Below are 26463 nucleotides of genomic sequence, written 5' to 3' on the forward strand. Positions count from 1 at the left end.
CACACACACACACACACACACACACACACACACACACACACACACACACACACACACACCACTAGAAGCAGTTGAACCGTGGTAATGGAACTCCAGCATAGTCTTACTGACAAACCTTTATGTGATTGTGTGTATATTCCCAGTGTATGTACACTCCACATAGTGTACACTCAGACACTCCTGATAGTGGTCGACATGATGCATTACTAACAATCCAAACTGAAATGAGTTCTCTCAGTGTACACTTACACACTGCACATAGTGTACACTTACACACTGCACATAGTGTACACTTATACACTCCACATAGTGTACAGTCCTCTGCATTTATCCACCACTAGCCTTGGTCTATTCCTCCTCTGCCCTGTGTGGTCTGTGTCTCAGGGTCCTGCTTCAGCCGTGCGGTGAGGAAGGGGTTGAAGAAGAAGTCAAAGGCAAACTGCAGTGCCTCCTGGGCCGTGTGCCTCCAGTCGTGTTCTATCTTATACTGCCTGCCGCTGGGCACTCGGGCGTCCGCACACATCAGACAGTGGATGGCCTTCAGCTCAAACACAGGCCACTTGGAGCCCAAGCGTCCTTCTAGAACCGTACTGAACTCTACCAAGCTGCCAGCGCTCAGGTGCAGCAGCACTGGGCCAAACTCACTACTGGCCTTCAGGACGATGTCCTTGGTGGCGTCTTCGTCCTCTATGATGGTCCCGTTCTTACTCTTCCTCTCCAGGGGCATGCCCAAGGTCACCTCGAACTTGTGGCGGTCGAAGTGCTTCACGTGGCACTCGTGCTTGGCCAGCTTTTTCAGTTTGCATAAGGGGTCTTCTGGAAGAGGTACGGGAAGGGCCTGGTGAGGGGCAGTGGGGTCGGTGGTGTTTTCACAGAGGGGATAGGCCTCACCATAGAGACATCTCATCCAATTCCCTACGGACACAGGAAGTAGGCCGATGATGGACTGGGCTCCGTTCTCGATGTCGGTAATGCGGGCGTATTTGAAGCGTCCTGTCCAGGTGACCCGGTGGCCCTCCAGGTGAGAACACAGGATCTGGGTTTGGGCCATGTTGTATTCCTTCCAGGCCTTGGGCCCACACAGATTACTGTACTCCGGCCACGTCAGGGTGGAGTTATACACCTGTTCAACACACATTCATGGTTCAACTTTATTTTGAGATTGTTAATGTATTCCATTTAATACTTTTAATACACTTACTGTATTCTTTATGTTGTTACATTTGAGCACTGTAAATAGCACTCTGATGTAAATAGTACTCTGATGTAAATAGCACTCTGATGTAAATAGCACTCTGATGTAAATAGTACTCTGATGTAAATAGCACTCTGATGTAAATAGCACTCTGTTGTGAATAGCACTCTGATGTAAATAGCACTCTGATGTAAATAATACTCTGATGTAAATAGCACTCTGATGTAAATAGCACTCTGCTGTAGATAGTACTCTGTTGTAGATAGTACTCTGTTGTAAATAGCACTCTGTTGTAAATATTACTCTGTTGTAAATAATACTCTGTTGTAAATAGCACCCTGTTGTAAATATTACTCTGTTGTAAATAATACTCTGTTGTAAATAGCACTCTGATGTAAATAGCACTCTGATGTAAATAGCACTCTGATGTAAATAGCACTCTGTTGTAAATAATACTCTGCTGTAAATAATACTATCACTCTGCTGTAAATAATACTCTGTTGTAAATAATACTCTGCTGTAAATAGAACTCTGCTTTAAATAATACTCTGCTGTAAATAGCACTCTGCTGTAAATAATACTCTTCTGTAAATAGCACTCTGCTGTAAATAATACTCTGCTGTAAATAATACTATCACTCTGCTGTAAATAATACTCTGCTGTAAATAGCACTCTGCTGTAAATAATACTATCACTCTGCTGTAAATAGCACTCTGCTGTAAATAATACTATCACTCTGCTGTAAATAATACTCTGCTGTAAATAGCACTCTGCTGTAAATAATACTATCACTCTGCTGTAAATAATACTCTGCTGTAAATAGCACTCTGCTGTAAATAGCACTCTGCTGTAAATAGCACTCTGCTGTAAATAATACTCTGCTGTAAATAATACTCTGCTGCCAGCAATTAGATCTGCCACTGTCATTCTGTTGTTCTTTACTATGTAAATATGCTAGAACCTGTATTTTGTTTTAATTAGCGCTTTGGGCATAATGTAGCATAATGTAGTAAACTACTTCTTGTGATTACCTTCATGCCTTCTGAGCGGTAGACATACATCCAGCAGAACATCATCAAAGCACTTATCCACACCAGGATGAGCTTCACCACGCTGCTCCGTGACAGGAACCGCACCACCACCAGCGGGTTCAGGCTGAACCGCATCCACATCCGCAACACAAACGGGACTGCGCAAACAGTCAGAGTCACCAGCATCTTGGTGATCTCCAGAGCCATGAACCACTGGAGGACCTTGAAGAGCAACAGGGCCGCCAAGCCCAAGGTGAGGACAGGCAGTGCGAACAGGAAGAGGAGGTAGCCTGCACAGGTCCGAATCAGGCCGATGGTGGAGGAGGAGTGGAGCAGGGCCAGGCAGAGCTCACACCAGACGAAGCAGACCATGTAGGGTACGAGGCAAAGATAGGTGCCCCTGAAGCCCCTCCGCTGGGCCATGCGGAACAGCAGGTAGATCAGGTGCCCGTAGAGAAGACACGGCACGCCCACGTTCAGCGCCACCATCTCCCCTAGCGGCACCGTCAAAAACGTTGTGCCTAACACCCGCAGGAACCAGACACTATCAGGTAATAGTTGTGTAAGGGCACAGACCCCCGATAAGACCTCTGTGAGCAGGGCGCGGCGGGCGAAGAGCTCAGCGGAGGCTTGGAGGCTGAGGAAGGAGGTGACGGTGAAGAACAGGGCCACGGTGGCCAGCTCGGAGCAGGGGATCCAGGTCTTGTCAGCCACGGGGAAGGAGAAGACCACGAAGACCACTGACAGCAGGAAGTAGAGGTAGGGCTCCAGGTGGGTCCAGCCGAAGTTAGTCTCAGCTTGCTCTAGGTCCAGGCCGGGCTCAAAACGTAACAGCAGTTCTGTAAGGGCCCGGAAGTTCTCCCACGCCTTGGAGTTCTGGAAGAACAACACCAACAGCTCTTTACACACTGAACACTCATTATACAATGGGTGGTTTGGAATTCCCATTGTTAGAGCCTCTCCTGCCCATGATATATGAGACAACATACACATGGCCACGTTCATATAAAGTGGCATCGTTTACATCGTTACCTAGCAACCCACTACCACTACTACTTCTAAAACTACCTGTAAGTCATCATTGAGTTCTGGAAGAACAACACCAACGGCTCTTTACAGATCAAGCACAACACCAACAGCTCTTTACAGAACAAGAATAACACCAACAGCTCTCTACAGAACAAGAACAACACCAATAGCTCTTTACAGAACAATAACAACACCGACAGCTCTTTACAGAACAAGAACAACACCAACAGCTCTTTACAGAACAAGAACAACACCGACAGCTCTTTACAGATCAAGAACAACACCGACAGCTCTTTACAGATCAAGAACAACACCGAGAGCTCTTTACAGAACAAGAACAACACCAATAGCTCTTTACAGAACAAGAACAACACCAACAACTCTTTACAGAACAAGAACAACACCGACAGCTCTTTACAGATCAAGAACAACACAGACAGATCTTTACAGAACAAGAACAACACAGACAGCTCTTTACAGAACAAGAACAACACCGACAGCTCTTTACAGATCAAGAACAACACCGAGAGCTCTTTACAGAACAAGAACAACACCAACAGCTCTTTACAGAACAAGAACAACACCGACAGCTCTTTACAGAACAAGAACAACACCGACAGCTCTTTACAGAACAAGAACAACACCGACAGCTCTTTACAGATCAAGAACAACACAGACAGATCTTTACAGAACAAGAACAACACCGGCAGCTCTTTACAGAACAAGAACAACACCGACAGCTCTTTACAGAACAAGAACAACACCTACAGCTCTTTACAGAACAAGAACAACACCGACAGCTCTTTACAGAACAAGAACAACACCAACAGCTCTTTACAGAACAAGAATAACACAGACAGCTCTTTACAGATCAAGAACAACACCAACAGCTCTTTACAGATCAAGAACAACACCAACAGCTCTTTACAGAACAAGAACAACACCAACAGCTCTTTACAGAACAAGAACAACACCAACAGCTCTTTACAGAACAAGAACAACACCAACAACTCTTTACAGAACAAGAACAACACCGACAGCTCTTTACAGATCAAGAACAACACAGACAGATCTTTACAGAACAAGAACAACACAGACAGCTCTTTACAGAACAAGAACAACACCAACAGCTCTTTACAGAACAAGAACAACACCAACAGCACTTTACAGAACAAGAACAACACAGACAGATCTTTACAGAACAAGAACAACACAGACAGCTCTTTACAGAACAAGAACAACACAGACAGCTCTTTACAGAACAAGAACAAGAACAACACCAATAGCTCTTTACACACTGAACACACATAGCTGTCATGGGATAACTTTTTACATACTGTCATGGGATAACAGTTACATACTATAACCATTTTCATTCTGTTTTCCAAGAAAACACCAAAGGTCAAGTGCTCCCTAAATGAGAGTACTTGCTAGTTTGTTACAGGTTATCCTCTTTCAGTTCCTCTGCTCTATGGCCAGAGCCGTGTGAAGGGTATCCCACCTGGAAGACGCGCAGTGTACAGATGACCATGGAGAACAAGGACAGGTAGAATATGAGCAGGGGGATGAGAAAGATGAAGAAGTCGATGGTGAGGTTGCTGATGATGAAGAAGAAGATGAGAGCATTGATGTGGTGCGTGGGGATGAGGGCACTGAGCCACTGCATGCCCGCCCGGGACGCCCAGTTAATCAGGTGCTCCTTGATCTCCAACAGGGCGTGTAGGGGGAACTTCAACACCTAGGGGAGAGGCAGTGGGGAGAGAAAGGGAAATGGAGAGGGAGTGACAGAGAGCGAGACAGAGAGACAGAGAGAGAGGGTAAATAGATGAGCAAGATAATTATATCTGTGTGTGAAGATGTTATGAACACATGCATTCCCAGAGAGATAAAAAGGTTCAGACCTTCTTGTGAAGGGGCAAGTCGTCTGGGTTCTTCACAGCTTCATCATCGTCATCGTCACCGCCGTCCCCAGCCATAGTGGGAGAGGGGGGGATGCCCTGAGCATACTTCTTAGTGGTCTCTACAAAGTCATCCAGACCCACGTCATAGCAACTGGCTGCAGAGACACACAAAGAGAGAGGTAGTCCTTACTCACTATTACATTACCTTTCCATTTGATTCTATAACACATAAACACACACCAACCTTTGCTGGTGACGAGGCTCTCCAGAACTCTCCTCTGTTTCTGCATGGAGCTGGATATGGGGCCCTGGGTGGCAGCGTCATCTTGGGATGGAGGAATTACAGAGAAACACAAAGTTGTGCACCGTTTGGTAACATGATGCCTCGCCGTCTTAGACTCCCAAATAGCAACATCCACAAAGGGGCAATAGCAGAGATTCTCTTGTTGTCTTCTCATTTGAGTTGAAAGTAAAGAAAAATCCCGTTTTGGTTGTCTCCCCTTGCTAGTTAGCTGGCTAACATAGCCAATAAGCTAGCTAGCCTTTTAGATTCCCACATCTCCATGTGAAATAATCTGATTTATAATGAAATAATATGCTCTGGTAAATATAATATTATTGTACTTGCCAGTGTAACCTACAACATTATCCCAGTTTGATATGCTGCTTGAATGTATTCGCTGTCATATCAGCTAAAAATAGAATGTAAACAAAAAGCACATGGCTACAGCTGTTTTACAGTAACAAAAATTGCCTAGAATCACGTACTTGTTACTTCCAAACAAAGTACTTTTTTGGGGGAGGGGGGATTCTAATAACGATACAATGTTGTTTGGTTTATTGTTTGAACCGATGCTGAGATTATAGTTGGTTATCAAAGCGAAATATAGTTCTTATTAGATGCAGCAGTCTAATGCCACGCTCAATCAAAACAGAACAATTATGAAGTTGAAGTGATTGAGTGTATATTTGTGTCCATATACAGTACCGGTCAAAAGTCTGGACACACCTACTCATTCCAGGGTTTTTCGTTAGTAGTCACCTGGAATGCATTTCAATTAACAGGTGTGTCTTGTTAAAAGTTCATTTGTGGAATGTCTTTCCTTCTTAATGCATTTGAGCCAATCAGTTGTGTTGTGACGAGGTAGGGGTGGTATACAGAAGATAGCCGTATTTGGTAAAAGACCAAGTCCATATTATGGTAATAACAGCTCCAATAAGCAAAGAGAAACAGTCCATCATTACATGAAGGTCAGTCAAACTGGAAAATTTCAAGAACTTTGAAAGTTTCTTCAAGTGCAGTCGCAAAAACCATCAAGCCCTATGATGAAACTGGCTCTTATGAGGACTGCCACGGGAAAGGAGGACCAAAGCTGTGTTTGGAATACCGATACTAACATATTGTATACTACATACTTAATGAGTATATACTACATACTATTAGTTCATTTTAGTATACTGTAAACGAACGGTATCCTTTCAGTTGAGCGTACTAGCTCGTCACCTGTCTACTGGAAGTTGATGCTGTTGCTATGCAACCTCTTGCTAGCTAGTTTGCATAACAAATTACATTTTACAACTTCGGATGTGTTCTTAAATTCAATTTGGAGTGCCAGAGTGCGCTCATAAATTCAGAGCGCTGTCAGATTGTCCGTTTGTAAATTCAGAGCACACACTGGGCGCTTGGGCCGAGGAGTTGGGATGATTTGAGCATTCTGACCTAACAACGGCAGTCAAGCACCCAAGCTAACGTTGGCTAGCTTGCTAGCTACTTACAGACATAAATGAGACCACTCTGACCATTTTACTCGCCCTAGCAGAGATGGTTAGGCAGTTGTCATGTTATCTAGAGTGTTGGTGACTAACTGTGCTGCTGGCAACAATTGAATTACACTTTTTTCCCAGACGTTTACTGACATCGGCCACATTCAATGGGTGTTGAACGCTTGTAAATGCACTTTTCTGAGCTCTGGTACACTCAGACGAGTGCTCGGAAATCTGAGTAGATTGCCGGAGCGAATTTACGGAAACACCCGAATGTCCATTGAGAACGCACAATGACTTTTCCATTCAGCTAAGCTAAGAATGACTTGAATAATCAAGTCAACAAACGTTGGGTAGTTAGTTAGCCTATAGTTAATATACTGGCAAGTTTGATGTATAAGTAGTCAACTAACGTTAGGTAGCTAGCTAACATACCTGTCATGTTTTGTCTTAGATTGTCTTGTCATTATGCTTTCCCTTCTGTTCGTTTCCCCCTGCTGGTCTTATTAGGTTCGTTCCCTTTTTCTATCCCTCTCTCTCCCCCTCCCTCTCTCTCCTCTCTCTATCGTTCCGTTCCTGCTCCCAGCTGTTCCTATTCCCCTAATCATCATTTAGTCTTCCCACACCTGTTCCTTATCTTTTCCCCTGATTAGAGTCCCTATTTCTTCCCTTGTTTTCCGTTCCTGTCCTGTCGGATCCTTGTCTATTGTTCACCGTGCTGTGTCTATGTATTGCCCTGTCGTGTCGTGTTTCCCTCAGATGCTGCGTGGTGAGCAGGTGTCTGAGTCTGCTACGTTCAAGTGCCTTCCCGAGGCAACCTGCAGTTCTTGATCATGTCTCCAGTCTGTTCTCGTCATTACGAGTAGTATTATGCCTTTTGTTTGTAAAGTAACTTTACTGGATTAAATACTCTGTTTTCGCCAAGTCGCTTTTGGGTCCTCATTCACCTGCATAACAGAAGGATCCGACCAAGGAATGGACCCAGCGACTACAGATGCTCGTAACACTGCCGTCGAGATCCAAGGAGCCATGCTCGGCAGACACGAGCAGGAATTGTCTGCTGCTCGCCATGCCGTGGAGAACCTGGCCGCTCAGGTTTCCGACCTCTCTGGACAGTTCCAGAGTCTTCGTCTCGTGCCACCTGTTACTTCCTGGCCTGCCGAGCCTCCGGAACCTAGGGTTAATAACCCACCTTGCTACTCCGGGCAGCCCACGGAGTGCCGCTCCTTTCTCACCCAGTGTGATATTGTGTTCTCTCTCCAACCCAACACATACTCTAGCGAGAGAGCTCGGGTTGCTTACGTCATTTCACTCCTTACTGGCCGGGCTCGAGAGTGGGGCACAGCTATCTGGGAGGCAAGGGCTGATTGTTCTAACAATTACCAGAACTTTAAAGAGGAGATGATTCGGGTTTTTGACCGTTCAGTTTTTGGTAGGGAGGCTTCTAGGGCCCTGGCTTCCCTATGCCAAGGTGATCGATCCATAACGGATTACTCTATAGAGTTTCGCACTCTTGCTGCCTCTAGTGACTGGAACGAGCCGGCGCTGCTCGCTCGTTTTCTGGAGGGACTCCACGCAGTGGTCAAAGATGAGATTCTCTCTCGGGAGGTTCCTTCCAGTGTGGACTCTTTGATTGCTCTCGCCATCCGCATAGAACGACGGGTAGATCTTCGTCACCAAGCTCGTGGAAGAGAGCTCGCGTCAACGGTGTTTCCCTGCTCCGCATCGCAACCATCTCCCTCCTCTGGCTCAGAGACTGAGCCCATGCAGCTGGGAGGTATTCGCATCTCGACCAAGGAGAGGGAACGGAGGATCACCAACCGCCTGTGCCTCTTTGCGGATTTGATGGACATTTTGTCAATTCATGTCCAGTAAAAGGCCAGAGCTCATCAGTAAGCGGAGGGCTACTGGTGAGCGCTACTACTCAGGTCTCTTCATCTAGATCCTGTACTACTATGTCGGTCCATCTACGCTGGACCGGTTCGGGTGCTACATGCAGTGCCTTGATTGACTCTGGGGCTGAGGGTTGTTTCATGGACGAAGCATGGGCTCGGAAACATGACATTCCTTTCAGACAGTTAGACAAGCCTACGCCCATGTTTGCCTTAGATGGTAGTCATCTTCCCAGTATCAGATTTGAGACACTACCTTTAACTCTCACAGTATCTGGTAACCACAGTGAGACTATTTCTTTTTTGATTTTTCGTTCACCTTTTACACCTGTTGTTTTGGGTCATCCCTGGCTAGTATGTCATAATCCTTCTATTAATTGGTCTAGTAATTCTATCCTATCCTGGAACGTTTCTTGTCATGTGAAGTGTTTAATGTCTGCCATCCCTCCCATTTCTTCTGTCCCCACTTCTCAGGAGGAACCTGGCGATTTGACAGGAGTGCCGGAGGAATATCATGATCTGCGCACGGTCTTCAGTCGGTCCCGAGCCAACTCCCTTCCTCCTCACCGGTCGTATGATTGTAGTATTGATCTCCTTCCGGGGACCACTCCTCCTCGGGGTAGACTATACTCTCTGTCGGCTCCCGAACGTAAGGCTCTCGAGGATTATTTATCTGTGTCTCTTGACGCCGGTACCATAGTGCCTTCTTCCTCTCCGGCCGGGGCGGGGTTCTTTTTGTTAAGAAGAAGGACGGTACTCTGCGCCCCTGCGTGGATTATCGAGGGCTGAATGACATAACGGTTAAGAATCGTTATCCGCTTCCCCTTATGTCATCAGCCTTCGAGATTCTGCAGGGAGCCAGGTGCTTTACTAAGTTGGACCTTCGTAACGCTTACCATCTCGTGCGCATCAGAGAGGGGGACGAGTGGAAAACGGCGTTTAACACTCCGTTAGGGCATTTTGAGTACCGGGTTCTGCCGTTTGGTCTCGCCAATGCGCCAGCTGTTTTTCAGGCATTAGTTAATGATGTTCTGAGAGACATGCTGAACATCTTTGTTTTTGTCTATCTTGACGATATCCTGATTTTTTCACCGTCACTCGAGATTCATGTTCAGCACGTTCGACGTGTTCTACAGCGCCTTTTAGAGAATTGTCTCTACGTAAAGGCTGAGAAGTGCTCTTTTCATGTCTCCTCCGTTACTTTTCTCGGTTCCGTTATTTCCGCTGAAGGCATTCAGATGGATTCCGCTAAGGTCCAAGCTGTCAGTGATTGGCCCGTTCCAAGGTCACGTGTCGAGTTGCAGCGCTTTTTAGGTTTCGCTAATTTCTATCGGCGTTTCATTCGTAATTTCGGTCAAGTTGCTGCCCCTCTCACAGCTCTTACTTCTGTCAAGACGTGTTTTAAGTGGTCCGGTTCCGCCCAGGGAGCTTTTGATCTTCTAAAAGAACGTTTTACATCCGCTCCTATCCTCGTTACTCCTGACGTCACTAGACAATTCATTGTCGAGGTTGACGCTTCAGAGGTAGGCGTGGGAGCCATTCTATCCCAGCGCTTCCAGTCTGACGATAAGGTTCATCCTTGCGCTTATTTTTCTCATCGCCTGGCGTCATCTGAGCGCAACTGTGATGTGGGTAACCGTGAACTGCTCGCCATCCGCTTAGCCCTAGGCGAATGGCGACAGTGGTTGGAGGGGGCGACCGTTCCTTTTGTCGTTTGGACAGACCATAAGAACCTTGAGTACATCCGTTCTGCCAAACGACTTAATGCCCGTCAAGCTCGTTGGGCGTTGTTTTTCGCTCGTTTCGAGTTTGTGATTTCTTACCGTCCGGGTAGCAAAAACACCAAGCCTGATGCCTTATCCCGTCTGTTTAGTTCTTCTGTGGCTTCTACTGATCCCGAGGGGATTCTTCCTTATGGGCGTGTTGTCGGGTTGACAGTCTGGGGAATTGAAAGACAGGTTAAGCAAGCACTCACGCACACTGCGTCGCCGCGCGCTTGTCCTAGTAACCTCCTTTTCGTTCCTGTTTCCACTCGTCTGGCTGTTCTTCAGTGGGCTCACTCTGCCAAGTTAGCTGGTCATCCCGGTGTTCGAGGCACTCTTGCGTCTATTCGCCAGCGCTTTTGGTGGCCGACTCAGGAGCGTGACACGCGCCGTTTCGTGGCTGCTTGTTCGGACTGCGCGCAGACTAAGTCGGGTAACTCTCCTCCTGCCGGTCGTCTCAGACCGCTCCCCATTCCTTCTCGACCATGGTCTCACATCGCCCTAGACTTCATTACCGGTCTGCCTTTGTCTGCGGGGAAGACTGTGATTCTTACGGTTGTCGATAGGTTCTCTAAGGCGGCACATTTCATTCCCCTCGCTAAACTTCCTTCCGCTAAGGAGACGGCACAAATCATTATCGAGAATGTGTTCAGAATTCATGGCCTCCCGTTAGACGCCGTTTCAGACAGAGGCCCGCAATTCACGTCACAGTTTTGGAGGGAGTTCTGTCGTTTGATTGGTGCGTCCGTCAGTCTCTCTTCCGGGTTTCATCCCCAGTCTAACGGTCAAGCAGAGAGGGCCAATCAGACGATTGGTCGCATACTACGCAGCCTTTCTTTCAGAAACCCTGCGTCTTGGGCAGAACAGCTCCCCTGGGCAGAATACGCTCACAACTCGCTTCCTTCGTCTGCTACCGGGTTATCTCCGTTTCAGAGTAGTCTGGGTTACCAGCCTCCTCTGTTCTCATCCCAGCTTGCCGAGTCCAGCGTTCCCTCCGCTCAAGCGTTTGTCCAACGTTGTGAGTGCACCTGGAGGAGGGTGAGGTCTGCACTTTGCCGTTACAGGGCACAGACTGTGAGAGCCGCCAATAAACGCAGGATTAAGAGTCCAAGGTATTGTTGCGGCCAGAGAATGTGGCTTTCCACTCGCAACCTTCCTCTTACGACAGCTTCTCGTAAGTTGACTCCGCGGTTCATTGGTCCGTTCCGTGTCTCCCAGGTCGTCAATCCTGTCGCTGTGCGACTGCTTCTTCCGCGACATCTTCGTCGCGTCCATCCTGTCTTCCATGTCTCCTGTGTCAAGCCCTTTCTTCGCACCCCCGTTCGTCTTCCCTCCCCCCCTCCCGTCCTTGTCGAGAGCGCACCTATTTACAAGGTACGTAAGATCATGGACATGCATTCTCGGGGACGGGGTCACCAATACTTAGTGGATTGGGAGGGTTACGGTCCTGAGGAGAGGAGTTGGGTTCCGTCTCGGGACGTGCTGGACCGTTCACTTATTGATGATTTCCTCCGTTGCCGCCAGGATTCCTCCTCGAGTGCGCCAGGAGGCGCTCGGTGAGTGGGGGGTACTGTCATGTTTTGTCTTAGATTGTCTTGTCATTATGCTTTCCCTTCTGTTCGTTTCCCCCTGCTGGTCTTATTAGGTTCGTTCCCTTTTTCTATCCCTCTCTCTCCCCTCCCTCTCTCTCCTCTCTCTATCGTTCCGTTCCTGCTCCCAGCTGTTCCTATTCCCCTAATCATCATTTAGTCTTCCCACACCTGTTCCTTATCTTTTCCCCTGATTAGAGTCCCTATTTCTTCCCTTGTTTTCCGTTCCTGTCCTGTCGGATCCTTGTCTATTGTTCACCGTGCTGTGTCTATGTATTGCCCTGTCGTGTCGTGTTTCCCTCAGATGCTGCGTGGTGAGCAGGTGTCTGAGTCTGCTACGTTCAAGTGCCTTCCCGAGGCAACCTGCAGTTCTTGATCATGTCTCCAGTCTGTTCTCGTCATTACGAGTAGTATTATGCCTTTTGTTTGTAAAGTAACTTTACTGGATTAAATACTCTGTTTTCGCCAAGTCGCTTTTGGGTCCTCATTCACCTGCATAACAATACCGGTACATACTGCTGTAATGATATGCTATGTGGTTCATAAGGACAGTGTAGCTTTCAAATTGTCAGCCAACATAATGTGTAAGGTAACTTACACTTTCGTTTATTTCATTCCTCAACATTTTCTTAACATTTGTCATAATTAGTTAAAGCAATTAATTAGTTTGCTCCCTCGTACTTTGGCTGCATATTTTCCGCCATTTTCTTCAAATCTGAAAATGATGTGAAGCCATGCCCTTTTCCTGAAAAATTCTCTGTATACTTCATATTTTAGTGAGTTTAGTACGACATCCAGATGCTTTTCGCATACTAACTATATGCATACTATGACCAATAAGCATACTATATTCCTATACTATATTCCTAATTCACATCACAAATACTACAGTTAGTGCTGTTAGTATGAGTTTTCAAACACAGCTCCAGAGTTACCTCTGCTGCAGAGGATAAGTTCATTAGAGTTACCAGCCTCAGAAATTGCAGCCCAAATAAATGCTTCACAGAGTTCAAGTAACAGACATCTCAACATCAACTGTTCAGAGGAGACTGTGTGAATCAGGCCTTCAAGGTCGAATTACTGTAAAGAAACCACTACTAAAGGACACCAATGAGAAGAAGAGAATTGCTTGGGCCAAGAAACGAGCAATGGTGTAAATCTGTCCTTTGGTCTGGTTAATCCAAATTTGAGATTTTTTGTTCCAACCCGCCGTGTCTTTGTGAGAACGGATGATCTCCGCATGTGTGGTTCCTACCGTGAAGCATGGAGGAGGAGGTGGGGGGGTGCTTTGCTGGTGACACTGTCTGTGATTTATTTAGAATTCAAGGCACACTTAACCAGCATAGCTATCACAGAATTCTCCAGCGATACACCATCCCATCTGGTTTGGGCTTAGTGGGACTATCATTTGTTTTTCAACAGGACAATGACCCAAAACACACCTCCAGGCTGTGTAAGGGCTATTTGACCAAGAAGGAGAGTGATGGTGCTGCATCAGATGACCTGGCCTCCACAATCACCCAACCTCAACCCAATTAAGATGGTTTGGGATGAGTTGGACCGCAGAGTGAAGGAAAAGCAGCCAACAAGTACTCAGCATATGTGTAAACTCCTTGAAGATTGTTGGAAAAGCATTCCAGGTGAAGCTGGTTGAGAAAATGCCAAGATTGTGCAAAGCTGTCATCAAGGCAAAGAGTGGCTACTTTGAAGAATCTAAAACATAAAACAGTTTTTTGGTTACATGATTCCATGTGGATTATTTCATAGTCTTGATGTCTTCACTATTTATCTAAATAGTAAAAATAAAGAAAAACCTTTGAATGAGTGGGTGTGTCCAAACTTTTTACTGGTACTTTATGTCATGTCAGTGCTCAGTACAGTACCTGGCTCAGTGTTGACATGTTCCACGTTCTCGAGCATCTCAGACACTGCCACCCTTCTCTTCTTCTCTGGGTTGAGCTTCCAGTACATGACCAGAGCAGCCTTCCTCACTCCTCTCTCAAATCTGGTCTCCGTACACAGCTTCTTCACCTCCTCAAAGTTCTCTGACGTGATGCCTAATGGTAACCACAAACTCAACCTTAATGCCTCAAAATAAACGCTATGCACTGAAACAATCAGTTCAACATTCCCAATGACAGTTGACTCTTGATAGGTTCTTATCGTTTAAGTGCATACTCCATTTAATTGCACACTGTAATTTTTCAGATGCAATTCAAAAATATTATCTTGAATTGCTCTAGTTCGCCATACTGTTCCAGGGTGAAGTTTCCCCTAGGTACAGATCTAGGATCAGCTTCCCCTCCCCCAAATTGTAACCTTAACCATTAGTAGGGGGAAATGCTGAACTGGTCTAAGATCAGAGTCTAGGGGTAACTACACCCTACACCTAACCATGCTTCCTGTTAGTGGTTTAGCCCGCGCCCCCTCACCTTTCCTGGTTGCTAGGCAGCGCTGTAGCATCTTGACTGCGTCCTTGCGGCCCTGTTTGGTGGCCTGCACCAGCCAGCTCACTGCTGTACAGTTGTTCACCTCCTCATCTCTCTCCTCAGCTAGGGCCAAGTAGTACCGGCCCATCTACACACAGACACAATATATATCACCTACAATATGTGCACATTCAGTTAAACTTGTCAGATGTGGGATGATGCAAACAATTCTAATCACACTAAATGAATCTGCAGTTCTGCCCACAATGACAATGGGTCCTTATGAAGACCCGTTGTAGTTCATATGTTAGGACTATTCATGTTTTCTCTGGTGGTCTCTCTGAGGTGGGCTATGGGTAATACTCACCCTACTCTGGGCTTTGGCATCTCCAGACTTGGCCCTCTCCTCCAGCTCCTCCACACTCAGCTCCTCCTCTGGCTCCTCTACACAGAGACACAACACCCATCTAGTCATCATGATGGTTATTGGCTCATGGTGACCGGCAGCATTGATACATACAGTAACAGATGTTGCATAGCATTTTAGGAACCAACAGATGCATACAGTATGACTTACACGAACAGTAGCAGTCTTGAGCAGTAGTGTTATTCATTCTTCATAGACAGATGCTAACTGCTCACAACAACTGTCACTGAACAGAGCCCACTTGAGTAGCGCCCCCCCCAGCCCCCCCAACAGACAGTCTCTCTAACCGTTACTGACACCTGTCCTTCTTCCGATCTCCAATACCGTTTGTGTATTTGTGAAGGAAACATCCATCCTTTTCAACATCAAATTCATCATCTCCAGCAACATCATCATCTGTTTTGGACTCAAAGAGACAGCAGAAGATAAATGTTTCAGATGACATCATCTGTAATCACTGATGATATCATCTGATGTGCATGATCGTGATTTTAAAGAACTATGAGTAGGCAAAGGTTGGTCAAATGTGTTTTAGAGCCCTTGTTATACTATGTAGGCTAAGTGAGGTCTTGCTGTACTGTATAAAGCTTCTAGAGGTGGTAAATCTGTGTTGTGTCACTAAGGAGCAGAGGGAACCGTCCGCATGTGATGTGCTTCTACATCCATCCTTCCCTTCCATGCCATCGATTCCTGGCAGCATTGTGGACCTAGCCCAGCCCTACGCCTCAACCCTAAAATAACAGTTTAATAATAACAGCTACTCCTCACCCCCTGGCACTGACACAACACCAACACGTTTATCAGATATACGTGGTATGGTTATTATTGTTGTCTGAGCTTTGGTTTGTTGTAATGTGCTGTGTTGTAATGTGTTGTGTTGTAATTTGTGTTGTGTTGTAATTTGTGTTGTAATGTGTTGTTTTGTAATTTGTGTTGTGTTGTAATGCGTTGTGTTGTGTTGTGTTGTAATGTCTTGTGTTGTAATGCATTGTGTTATAATGTACTGTGTTGTAATGTATTGTGTTGTAATGTGTTGTGTTGTAATGTGTTGTAAAGTGATGTGTTGTGCTGTTGTCACACCTGCTCCAGCTCTTCCCGCCTGGCACTCGAGGGCACCAGCCTCCCCTGCATTACGCACTCCTGCCACCATCATTACGCACACCTGCCTTTTCCCGTCATACACAGCAGCGTATTATTGAACTCACCTGGACTCAATCACCTGTTTATTACCTCCCCTATACTTGTCAGTTCCCCATCTCTGTTCCCTACTGCTGCATTGATTGTCGAATGTCGTTGTTTTGCCCGGTCCTTACAGTTGCAGTGTAATGTGTTGTGTTGTGTTGTAATTTGTGTTGTAATTTGTTGTGTTGTAATAAGTTGTGTTGTAATGTGTTGTAATAAGTTGTGTTGTAATTTTTTATTTTGTGTTGTAATGTGTTGTGTTGTAATGTGTTGTGTTGTGTTGTAATGTGTTGTGTTGTAATTTGTGTTGTAATAAGTTGTGTTGTAATGTGTTGTAATAAGTTGTGTTGTAATGTGTTGTGTTGTGTTGTAATGTGTTGTGTTGTGTTGTAATAAGTTGTGTTGTAATGTGTTGTAATAAGTTGTGTTGTAATGTGTTGTGTTGAAATGTGTTGTGTTGTGTTGTAATGTGTTGTGTTGTAATGTGTTGTAATAAGTTGTGTTGTAATGTATTGTAATAAGTTGTGTTGTAATGTGTTGTAATAAGTTGTGTTGTAATGTGTTGTGTTGTAATGTGTTGTGTTGTAATGTGTTGTAATAAGTTGTGTTGTAATGTGTTGTAATACGTTGTGTTGAAATGTGTTGTGTTGTGTTGTAATGTGTTGTGTTGTAATTTGTGTTGTAATAAGTTGTGTTGTAATGTGTTGTAATAAGTTGTTGTAATGTGTTGTAATAAGTTGTGTTGTAACGTGTTGTAATGTGTTGTGTTGTGTTGTAATGTGTCGTGTTGTAATGTGTTGTAATAAGTTGTGTTGTGTTGTGTTGTGTGTGTGTGTCTCTTTGGCTGTACTCACCTGGCTGAGCTACTGAAGCCTGTCGTAGAGGGGTAGTAGGGGGGCTGACCGGGGTATCTCCAGCAGCACCAGCCCCCCTCCTCTCCTCAGCTGACCGGCTGGCAGCATTGAGCTGGGATCGTCCTGCCTGGGAGACAGGCCTGATGGGCTGCCGCAGGGGGGAGGCAGGAGGGGTGGAGAGGGAGGGCGAGGAAGGAGAGAGAGGGGGACCAGGATGAGAAGAGGAGGAAGATGAGACCGGAGAGGTCGGGGCGGATGAGGTGGATATAGGCAGGGTCAAGGTGGGTCTAGTGCCTTGGGTAGATTTAGGGGTAGCTGGGGGAGGGGAGGTGGGGCCAGGTTTCAGGGTGGTTGGGGTGCTGGGGGGTGATGGTTCCATGTCTGTAAGACAGAAGAGGATATAAAATAGTTTAAACTCGGCCTGGTGTAAATAACGTTTAGCTTTTATAGATGGAGCTTTTCAGAATCATTCAAAAATCTTGTCAGTAATCAATCAAGGAAGGGACAACGATGCACGAGGGGCGTGCCATCTGGAAGTGCGGGTCTGTTGACACAGCTGCAGCAGAGCGGCCAGGGGAGGAGAGAGAGAGAGTGGCCTCATTGTCAATGTGAGGTGGACACCTGGTGCAGTGATACAACAGCTGCATGACACACTCCGCTCTTCTGCTCACTGTCTAAGGGAGCCCATAGCTTCCCTTCAGGGCAGAGTGCTAAGATATGTCTCTCAACCCCAAAACATAGCTCTGTGTCAGTTTCACTGCCTTACTTGTCCCGCAAATTGCCATATGGTCCAAGTTCAGCTATCCCAGCCAAACTCTAACCAATAAATTGCCTAAACACCATTCCTACTTCAGACAGCATGAAGATGCTAGCACAATAACAGGAGGTGACAAGCTGGTTGGCATGCAAGAGCTTGAGTGACCATGACGTGCTTTGCTGCAGTGCTGGGGATCTCCCCCAAGCCAATGAGTCCACCAGTCGGAAAGTCATTCAATAACATAGCTAATAAGCAAATGACACAGGTGAAGCAATGTCTTAGAATGCATTATTCAAAGTTGGTGACCAGTTTAAAATCTAGTGGAAAACACAATAATATATTATACAAATGTGTATATCTATAGCGCCTTATGCAGACACTCGTTTTAAAATCTATTCTTCTGTCAACGACAAAGGAACCATAAATATGACCACGAGCTGGCAGTTCTGACTATGGTACAACCAGTGGTGGAAAAATAACCCAATGAGTAAAATAAAAAATACCTTAATAGAAAATGACTCAAGTAAAAGTGAAAGTCACTTAAGTAAAAGTCTAAAAGTATTTGGTTTTAAATATACTTAAGTGTCAAAAGTAAAAGTATAAATTATTTCACATTCCACAGATAGCCAGTGGCATACCAACACTCGGACTAGATTTACAAACAAAGCATTTGTGTTAGTGAGTCAGTCAGATCAGAGGCAGTAGATGACCAGGGATGTTCTCTTGATAAGTGAGTGAATTGGACGATTTTCCTGTACTGCTAAGCATTCCAAATGTAACGAGTACATTTGGGTGTCAGGGAAAATTTATGTAAAAAATTACATTATTTTATTTAGGAATGTAGGGGGAGTAAACGTAAATATTTTCAAACATTGTAATATTAATGTAAAGTACAGATACCCCCAGAAACGAATTAAGTAGTACTTACATGTTTTATTTACACCACTGAGTACAGCATGTCCAAAACAAAAATGTCAGCGTTATTCTCTCACCTTTGCAGTCAGAGACTCAATCGGTGTTTCGTCTAGTTGATAAGACTCTGTTAGAAATGTCCAGTTTAAGTTGTTCAGGGCCTCGTCATCTCACTCCACAAGCGCATCTGTGATCAAACTACTTATATGGATGAGGGGGAACTCCTTCAGCTCTACAGACATAATAAACGCCCACTTTCTGCTCCACCTATGATTGGACGTTGTCATTGACTCATTCGGTGTCTCTTAATTTCATTGGCTAACAGATACAAGAAGTGAAACCATTTCCCGAGCTTTCTCTTTCAGCCATCATCAGTAGATAATCGAAATGCCTGTGGTTCAGAGAATACAGTAATTGGCTGATGACATTTGTACATATTTTCGTGGTTTGATATGCCATAGCCTACATGCATCGATAAGCACCAAACCTCATACGTTCTGTTACGCTTAAAATTGGGAATGATTCAGTCACACCATGTCATAAGAATTTACATTGTAAATGAATGTCCAGAGTCTCACTCTTTTCATGTAAACGTTCCACTCAAAATTGCTCTTCCTGGTTACATAATTTGTTGTGGCTGTCTCCTTGGTCGCAGGTCTATGTAATATTTGTGTTGTGGAGAAATTACCAGGCAGGAGACGGGAGTACAGTTAGTTTTCGTTTAGTCAAAACCCATCGTGCTCTACAGTTCCCGGCACCCCAGTGCGCATGTGCATTTCCTATTAGGTGTAGTAACGTAACACTGCCGTAATGCATTACTGCTTAGTAACAGCACAGTAACTAATATAAACAGTTGTAGATCCCAGATACTACACTCCTCCCCCATAGTGTTTAACTCCCAGAGAACAAGGTAAATATGTTAGGTAACTACTAATGCAATATCTGAACAATGCATTCTTAAACATTTTTCAACTACTGGGTTGAAGCAGACTTTTCAGAGCCCAGCACAAATCCAGGGGATTATTCTGCCCCGAAGATGGAGTTTGTGTCCGAATAACTAACCCAGGTAATGTCCTTTTTCTTTCCTTTTATCTAGGACATATTAAAGTGTTTGTTTTACTGTCCGTTACCTCCTTAACCAGCTCAACTCACAGGTCAAGCTTTTGAGGTGCCCTTCGCTGTCGAATAGGATATCTCCGCTCCTCCTGGGCTTCCTGTGGTGGGCCAGGTTCGGGTGGAAGGTCAGGCTCTGTCTCTCCCATACGTCCACAGTCAGGAGAATAGTCCTGGGGGTCGTTATTGTTCTTGTTCTCTCGGCATGTCTCTGCTGGGGCGTTGGACCGTAGCAGATGATCCACATGAACCTGGCGATGACCAATTTGGACTTGGTAAGTCAAAGGTTTATTTATTTATTTTATTTTACATTTATTTAACCAGGCAAGTCAGTTAAGAACACATTCTTATTTTCAATGACGGCCTGGGAACAGTGGGTTAACTGCCTGTTCAGGGGCAGAACGACAGATTTGTACCTTGTCAGCTCGGGGGTTTGAACTCGCAACCTTCCGGTTACTAGTCCAACGCTCTAAAGGTCCTCTGTGTTGCAAGATCACACCTGAGTTCCACAGGCGCTTAGGGTGTCTGAAATCACGTACCATCACCCTCTCTTCCTCTTTGAATTCTCTGACAGTCTTAGAGTGTCTGTCATGAGCTTTCTTCTGCTGTAGCTGGTGCTTTGCCACAGTGCTTGACAAGTCTGGTTTCAACAATGTCAGGTGGGTACGTGGTTGGCGTTTCAGAAACAGTTCAGCTGGTGTACATTCCGTTACTGTGTGTGGTGTGTTACGGTAAGTAAACAGGAACCGCGGAAGCCTTTGGTGGGTGGGCACAGACTGAACCTCGAGTCTAGTCCAGGCCTTCTTCAAGGTTTGCACGGCTCTCTCCGCTGCTCCGTTTGATGCCGGATGGTAAGGTGGTGACAGGATGTGCCTTACTCCGTTGTTCTTGAGAAACATTTCAAAATCGTTTGACGTGAACGGAGGGCCATTGTCCGATACGAGTGCCTTGACTAGTCCAAATGATGCAAACAGGTGTCTGAGAAGATTGATGGTCTTCGCAGCTGTGGTCAGTTGAGTAGGGAACACTTCCATCCACTTGGAATGGACATCGACGACAACAAGGAAATGTTGCTTGTCAATTTCGGCGTAATCCACATGGATGCGTTCCCAAGGTGTAGCAGCCCAGGACCATGAATGAAGAGGTGCAGCAGCCCAGGACCATGAATGAAGAGGTGTAGCAGCCCAGGACCATGGATGAAGAGGTGTAGCAGCCCAGGACCATGGATGAAGAGGTGTAGCAGCCCAGGACCATGGATGAAGAGGTGTAGCAGCCCAGGACCATGAATGAAGAGGTGTAGCAGCCCAGGACCATGAATGAAGAGGTGTAGCAGCCCAGGACCATGAATGAAGAGGTGTAGCAGCCCAGGACCATGAATGAAGAGGTGTAGCAGCCCAGGACCATGAATGAAGAGGTGTAGCAGCCCAGGACCATGGATGAAGAGGTGCAGCAGCCCAGGACCATGGATGAAGAGGTGTAGCAGCACAGGACCATGGATGAAGAGGTGCAGCAGCCCAGGACCATGGATGAAGAGGTGCAGCAGCCCAGGACCATGGATGAAGAGGTGCAGCAGCCCAGGACCATGGATGAAGAGGTGTAGCAGCCCAGGACCATGGATGAAGAGGTGTAGCAGCCCAGGACCATGGATGAAGAGGTGTAGCAGCCCAGGACCATGGATGAAGAGGTGCAGCAGCAGGCTTGTTGCGAACAGCTTCACAAGGTGAGCAGCCCAGGACCATGGATGAAGAGGTGCAGCAGCAGGCTTGTTGCGAACAGCTTCACAAGGTGAGCAGCCCAGGACCATGGATGAAGAGGCGCAGCAGCAGGCTTGTTGCGAACAGCTTCACAAGATGAGCAGTGGCCTACATGCTGTTGAATGTCCTGATCCAGTCCAGGCCACCACAGATAACTGCGAGCGAGTGCTTTCATTCGAGTGATCCCTGGATGTCCCTCATGCAGGTCAGATAGCAGTCTCCTCTGGAATTTGTGAGGTACCACCACCCTTGATCCCCACAGAACACACCCTTGATCAGTGGACAACTGGTCTTTCTTGTCGATGAATGGACGAAGGTTATCGTCATTTACGAAGGCTGGCCAACCGCCTAATGTTAAGTCCAAGACTTTGGAAAGCACTGGGTCTTTCCTTGTTTCCTCTGCTATGTCTGAAGCAGATATGGACAGTTCGTCAATGAGTGAGATCTGGAAGACTGCTCTATCATCTTCACTGTCGTAGTCACTATTGCACGGTAGTCTTTTTATTTATTTATTTTATTTTTATTTCACCTTTATTTAACCAGGTAGGCTAGTTGAGAACAGGTTCTCATTTGCAACTGCGACCTGGCCAAGATAAAGCATAGCAGTGTGAACAGACAACACAGAGTTACACATGGAGTAAACAATTAACAAGTCAATAACACAGAGAAAAAAGGGGAGTCTATATACAATGTGTGCAAAAGGCATGAGGAGGTAGGCGAATAATTACAATATTGCAGATTAACACTGGAGTGATAAATGATCATGTACAGGTAGAGATATTGGTGTGCAAAAGAGCAGAAAAGTAAATAAATAAAAACTGTGGGGATGAGGTAGGTGAAAATGGGTGTGCTATTTACCAATAGATTATGTACAGCTGCAGCGATCGGTTAGCTGCTCAGCTAGCTGATGTTTGAAGTTGGTGAGGGAGATAAAAGTCTCCAACTTCAGCGATTTCACAGGCAGCAGAGTACTGGAACGAAATGCGGCCGAATGAGGTGTTGGCTTTAGGGATGATCAATGAGATACACCTGCTGGAGCGCGTGCTACGGATGGGTGTTGCCAAAGTGATCAGTGAGCTGAGATAAGGCGGAGCTTTGCCTAGCATGGCCTTGTAGATGACCTGAAGCCAGTGGGTCTGGCGACGAATATGTAGCGAGGGCCTGCCGACTAGAGCATACAAGTCGCAGTGTTGGGTAGTATAAGGTGCTTTAGTGACAAAACGGATGGCACTGTGATAAACTGCATCCAGTTTGCTGAGTAGAGTGTTGGAAGCAATTTTGTAGATGACGTCGCCGAAGTCAAGAATCGGTAGGATAGTCAGTTTTACTAGGGTAAGCTTGGCAGCGTGAGTGAAGGAGGCTTTGTTGTGGAATAGAAAGCCGATTCTTGATTTGATTTTCGATTGGAGATGTTTGATATGGGTCTGGAAGGAGAGTTTGCAGTCTAGCCAGACACCTAGGTACTTATAGGTGTCCACATATTCAAGGTCGGAGCCATCCAGTGTGGTGATGCTAGTCGGGCATGCGGGTGCAGGCAGCGATCGGTTGAAAAGCATGCATTTGGTTTTACTAGCGTTTAAGAGCAGTTGGAGGCCACGGAAGGAGTGTTGTATGGCATTGAAGCTCGATTGGAGGTTAGATAGCACAGTGTCCAATGACGGGCCGAAAGTGTATACAATGGTGTCGTCTGTGTAGAGGTGGATCAGGGAATCGCCCGCAGCAAGAGCAACATCATTGATATATACAGAGAAAAGAGTCGGCCCGAGAATTGAACCCTGTGGCACCCCCATAGAGACTGCCAGAGGACCGGACAACATGCCCTCCGATTTGACACACTGAACTCTGTCTGCAAAGTAATTGGTGAACCAGGCAAGGCAGTCATCCGAAAAACCGAGGCTACTGAGTCTGCCGATAAGAATATGGTGATTGACAGAGTCGAAAGCCTTGGCAAGGTCGATGAAGACGGCTGCACAGTACTGTCTTTTATCGATGGCGGTTATGATGTCGTTTAGTACCTTGAGTGTGGCTGAGGTGCACCCGTGACCGGCTCGGAAACCGGATTGCATAGCGGAGAAGGTACGGTGGGATTCAAGATGGTCAGTCACCTGTTTGTTGACTTGGCTTTCGAAGACCTTAGATAGGCAGGGCAGGATGGATATAGGTCTGTAACAGTTTGGGTCCAGGGTGTCACCCCCTTTGAAGAGGGGGATGACTGCGGCAGCTTTCCAGTCCTTGGGGATCTCAGACGATATGAAAGAGAGGTTGAACAGGCTGGTAATAGGGGTTGCGATAATGGCGGTGGATAGTTTCAGAAATAGAGGGTCCAGATTGTCAAGCCCAGCTGATTTATACGGGTCCAGGTTTTGCAGCTCTTTCAGAACATCTATTATCTGGATTTGGGCAAAGGAGAACCCGGAGAGGCATGGGCGAGGAGCTGCGGGGGGGCCGGGGCTGTTGGCCGAGGTAGGAGTAGCCAGGCGGAAGGCATGGCCAGCCGTTGAGAAATGCTTGTTGAAGTTTTCGATAATCATGGATTTGTCGGTGGTGACCGTGTTCCCTAGCCTCAGTGCAGTGGGCAGCTGGGAGGAGGTGCTCTTGTTCTCCATGGACTTCACAGTGTCCCAGAACTTTTTAGAGTTGGAGCTACAGGATGCAAACTTCTGCCTGAAGAAGCTGGCCTTAGCTTTCCTGACTGACTGCGTGTATTGGTTCCTGACTTCCCTGAACAGTTGCATATCGCGGGGACTGTTCGATGCTATTGCAGTCCGCCACAGGATGTTTTTGTGCCGGCCGAGGGCAGTCAGGTCTGGAGTGAACCAAGGGCTGTATCTGTTCTTAGTTCTGCATTTTCTGAACGGAGCATGCTTATCTAAAATGGTGAGGAAGTTACTCTTAAAGAATGACCAGGCATCCTCAACTGACGGGATGAGGTCAATGTCCTTCCAGGATACCCGGGCCAGGTCGATTAGAAAGGCCTGCTCACAGAAGTGTTTTAGGGAGCGTTTGACAGTGATGAGGGGTGGTCGTTTGACTGCGGCACCATAGCGGATACAGGCAATGAGGCAGTGGTCGCTGAGATCCTGGTTGAAGACAGCGGAGGTGTATTTGGAGGGCCAGTTGATAGTGCATCGGCATTTGCGTGATCACTGGATCGTCTGTACTCAATCTTGTAGTCGTAGGCTAACAATATCAGAGCCCAACGTTGCATTCGAGGTGCCGCAAGGGTTGGTATAGCTGATTTTGGGCCAAGGATGGCCACCAGAGGCTTGTGATCTGTTAGCAATTAGGGGTATTTGTGAAACTTCTTCACTCCGAATATTATGCTCAGGGCTTCCTTCTCAATTTGAGCATAATTCTTCTCACTTGGTGACAGAGTCCGTGATGCAAATGCAATAGGGTGTTCTTCAGCTGACGGTAGAACATGTGAGATGATGGCTTCTACTCCGTATGGGGATGCATCACACGCGAGTCACAGCTTCATCTCTGTGGTGTAGTGGGCAAGCCACTTGCTCTTTAGCAGACACCGTTTGCATGTCTTGAATGCTTATTCGCATTGTGGGGACCAATTCCACTTTGTATTGGCCTGCAGCAGTTGGTGAAGCGGATGCAACAATGTGGACAAGTTTGCCACAAACTTTCCGTAATAGTTCAGGAGCCCCAAAAATGACCTCAGCTCTGAGATATTTGTGGGTCCTGGTGCGTTTACGATTGCTCCCACCTTGCTGTTGGTTGGGTGCAGGCCTTGTGCATCAATCTTGTATCCGAGATACTCCACTGAGTCCTGGAGGAACTCACACTTGCTATGTTTTATTCTCACTCCGTATTTCTCCAATCTTGACATCACTTTGTCCAGCACTACAAGGTTGTCTCCAACGGTTGGTGCTGACACTAGGATGTTGTCCATGAAGCACACAACATGGTCTATACCGTCCAAGATCTGATCCATTGTTTGTTGGAATATCGCTGGAGCTGTCGAGATTCCATAGGCCAAGCGATTGAATCTGAATAGCCCCTTATTGATGGTCAGATACTGTTCTGACTCCGGATCCAGCTTCAGTTGTTGATAAGCGAATGCCAGGTCCAGCTTACTGAAAACCTTCCCACCAGCTAGAGTGGCAAACAGATCTTCAGCGTTTGGTAGTGGATATTCCTCTGGTAGTATGCAGCGATTTACTGTGACCTTGTAGTCACCGCACATTCTGATGGTTTTGTCTTTCTTTGGGACTACAACAATCGGAGCGGCCCAGTCACTCCTCGCTACTTTCATGATTATGTTATTCTTCTGGACGTGGTTTGTGAAAGATAGGCTTGGTTCCTTCTTGCATTCTGACTTTTGCTGTGAAGTCTTGTATTTCACCTTAGCCATCTTTGAAAAGTTCTTTGTGCTTCTCCAGCATGTTAGTGAGTGTAGCCTGACTCACTGGTTTGTCATTTCTCAGACTGAAGATTTCTCCCCAGTTCAACTTGATCTTTTGTAGCCAGTTTCTGCCTAGCAAGGCTGATTTTTCTCCTTTAACAATGACAAGCGGTAGCGTCCACTCCTTCCCCTCATACCGGACTGGTACCTGGATCTGCCCTAACACAGGAATAGTGTCACCAGTGTATGAAGAAAGGCAGATGGACGCGGGCTGAAGAGGGCACTCTTTCAGTTTTTCTTTGTAGAGTCTCTCTGGAACCAGAGATACAGACGCTCCGGTGTCCAGCTGCATTTTTACTGGTTTTCCCGCTAACTCCGTGTTGAGATAGATTCCATCTTTTAGTTGTTGAGCTGTGTACACTGTGAACAGTTCCACTACTGTTTCAGTTGTACCTTCCTCTTCTTGTGCTGCATCTGACACTTTGTGCGCTCTTGCTGTGCATTTCGAGGCTTT

The 26463-nt window shown here is 46.2% G+C and overlaps 1 protein-coding gene and 1 pseudogene across 2 annotated transcripts; both read right to left on the bottom strand.

The window, feature by feature from the left end:
• On the bottom strand, positions 1-20041 carry LOC124010375 (wolframin-like). 2 transcript variants are annotated; one of them, XM_046322760.1, is made up of 10 exons: positions 18806-20041; positions 17057-17437; positions 14961-15037; positions 14597-14741; positions 14048-14221; positions 5401-5481; positions 5157-5311; positions 4757-4993; positions 2227-3102; positions 1-1123 (listed from the first exon to the last, which is right to left on the bottom strand). In XM_046322760.1, exons 2-10 carry the CDS (start codon positions 17433-17435, stop codon positions 338-340), a joined length of 2910 nt encoding a protein of 969 aa, XP_046178716.1. In that variant the 5' UTR covers positions 17436-17437; positions 18806-20041; the 3' UTR covers positions 1-337. The 2 variants fall into 2 exon arrangements, with proteins under 2 accessions (XP_046178716.1, XP_046178717.1); XM_046322761.1 differs by having other exon boundaries at positions 18742-20041.
• On the bottom strand, positions 19874-25958 carry LOC124010655 (annotated as a pseudogene).
• Between the last annotated feature and the right edge of the window lie 505 nt (positions 25959-26463).

This window comes from Oncorhynchus gorbuscha, linkage group LG23, assembly GCF_021184085.1.
Source record: "Oncorhynchus gorbuscha isolate QuinsamMale2020 ecotype Even-year linkage group LG23, OgorEven_v1.0, whole genome shotgun sequence".
NCBI lineage: Eukaryota > Metazoa > Chordata > Actinopteri > Salmoniformes > Salmonidae > Oncorhynchus > Oncorhynchus gorbuscha.

Bases quoted from the DNA above. Each gene is read 5' to 3' on its own strand.
- LOC124010375 (XM_046322760.1), bottom strand. From the start codon at position 17,435: ATGGAACCATCACCCCCCAGCACCCCAACCACCCTGAAACCTGGCCCC. The intron at 15,038-17,056 runs GTGAGTACAGCC...GTCTCTGTGTAG, and splicing joins GGCTTCAGTAGCTCAGCCAG to AGGAGCCAGAGGAGGAGCTG. The intron at 4,994-5,156 runs GTCTGAACCTTT...CCTCTCCCCTAG, and splicing joins ACTTGCCCCTTCACAAGAAG to GTGTTGAAGTTCCCCCTACA.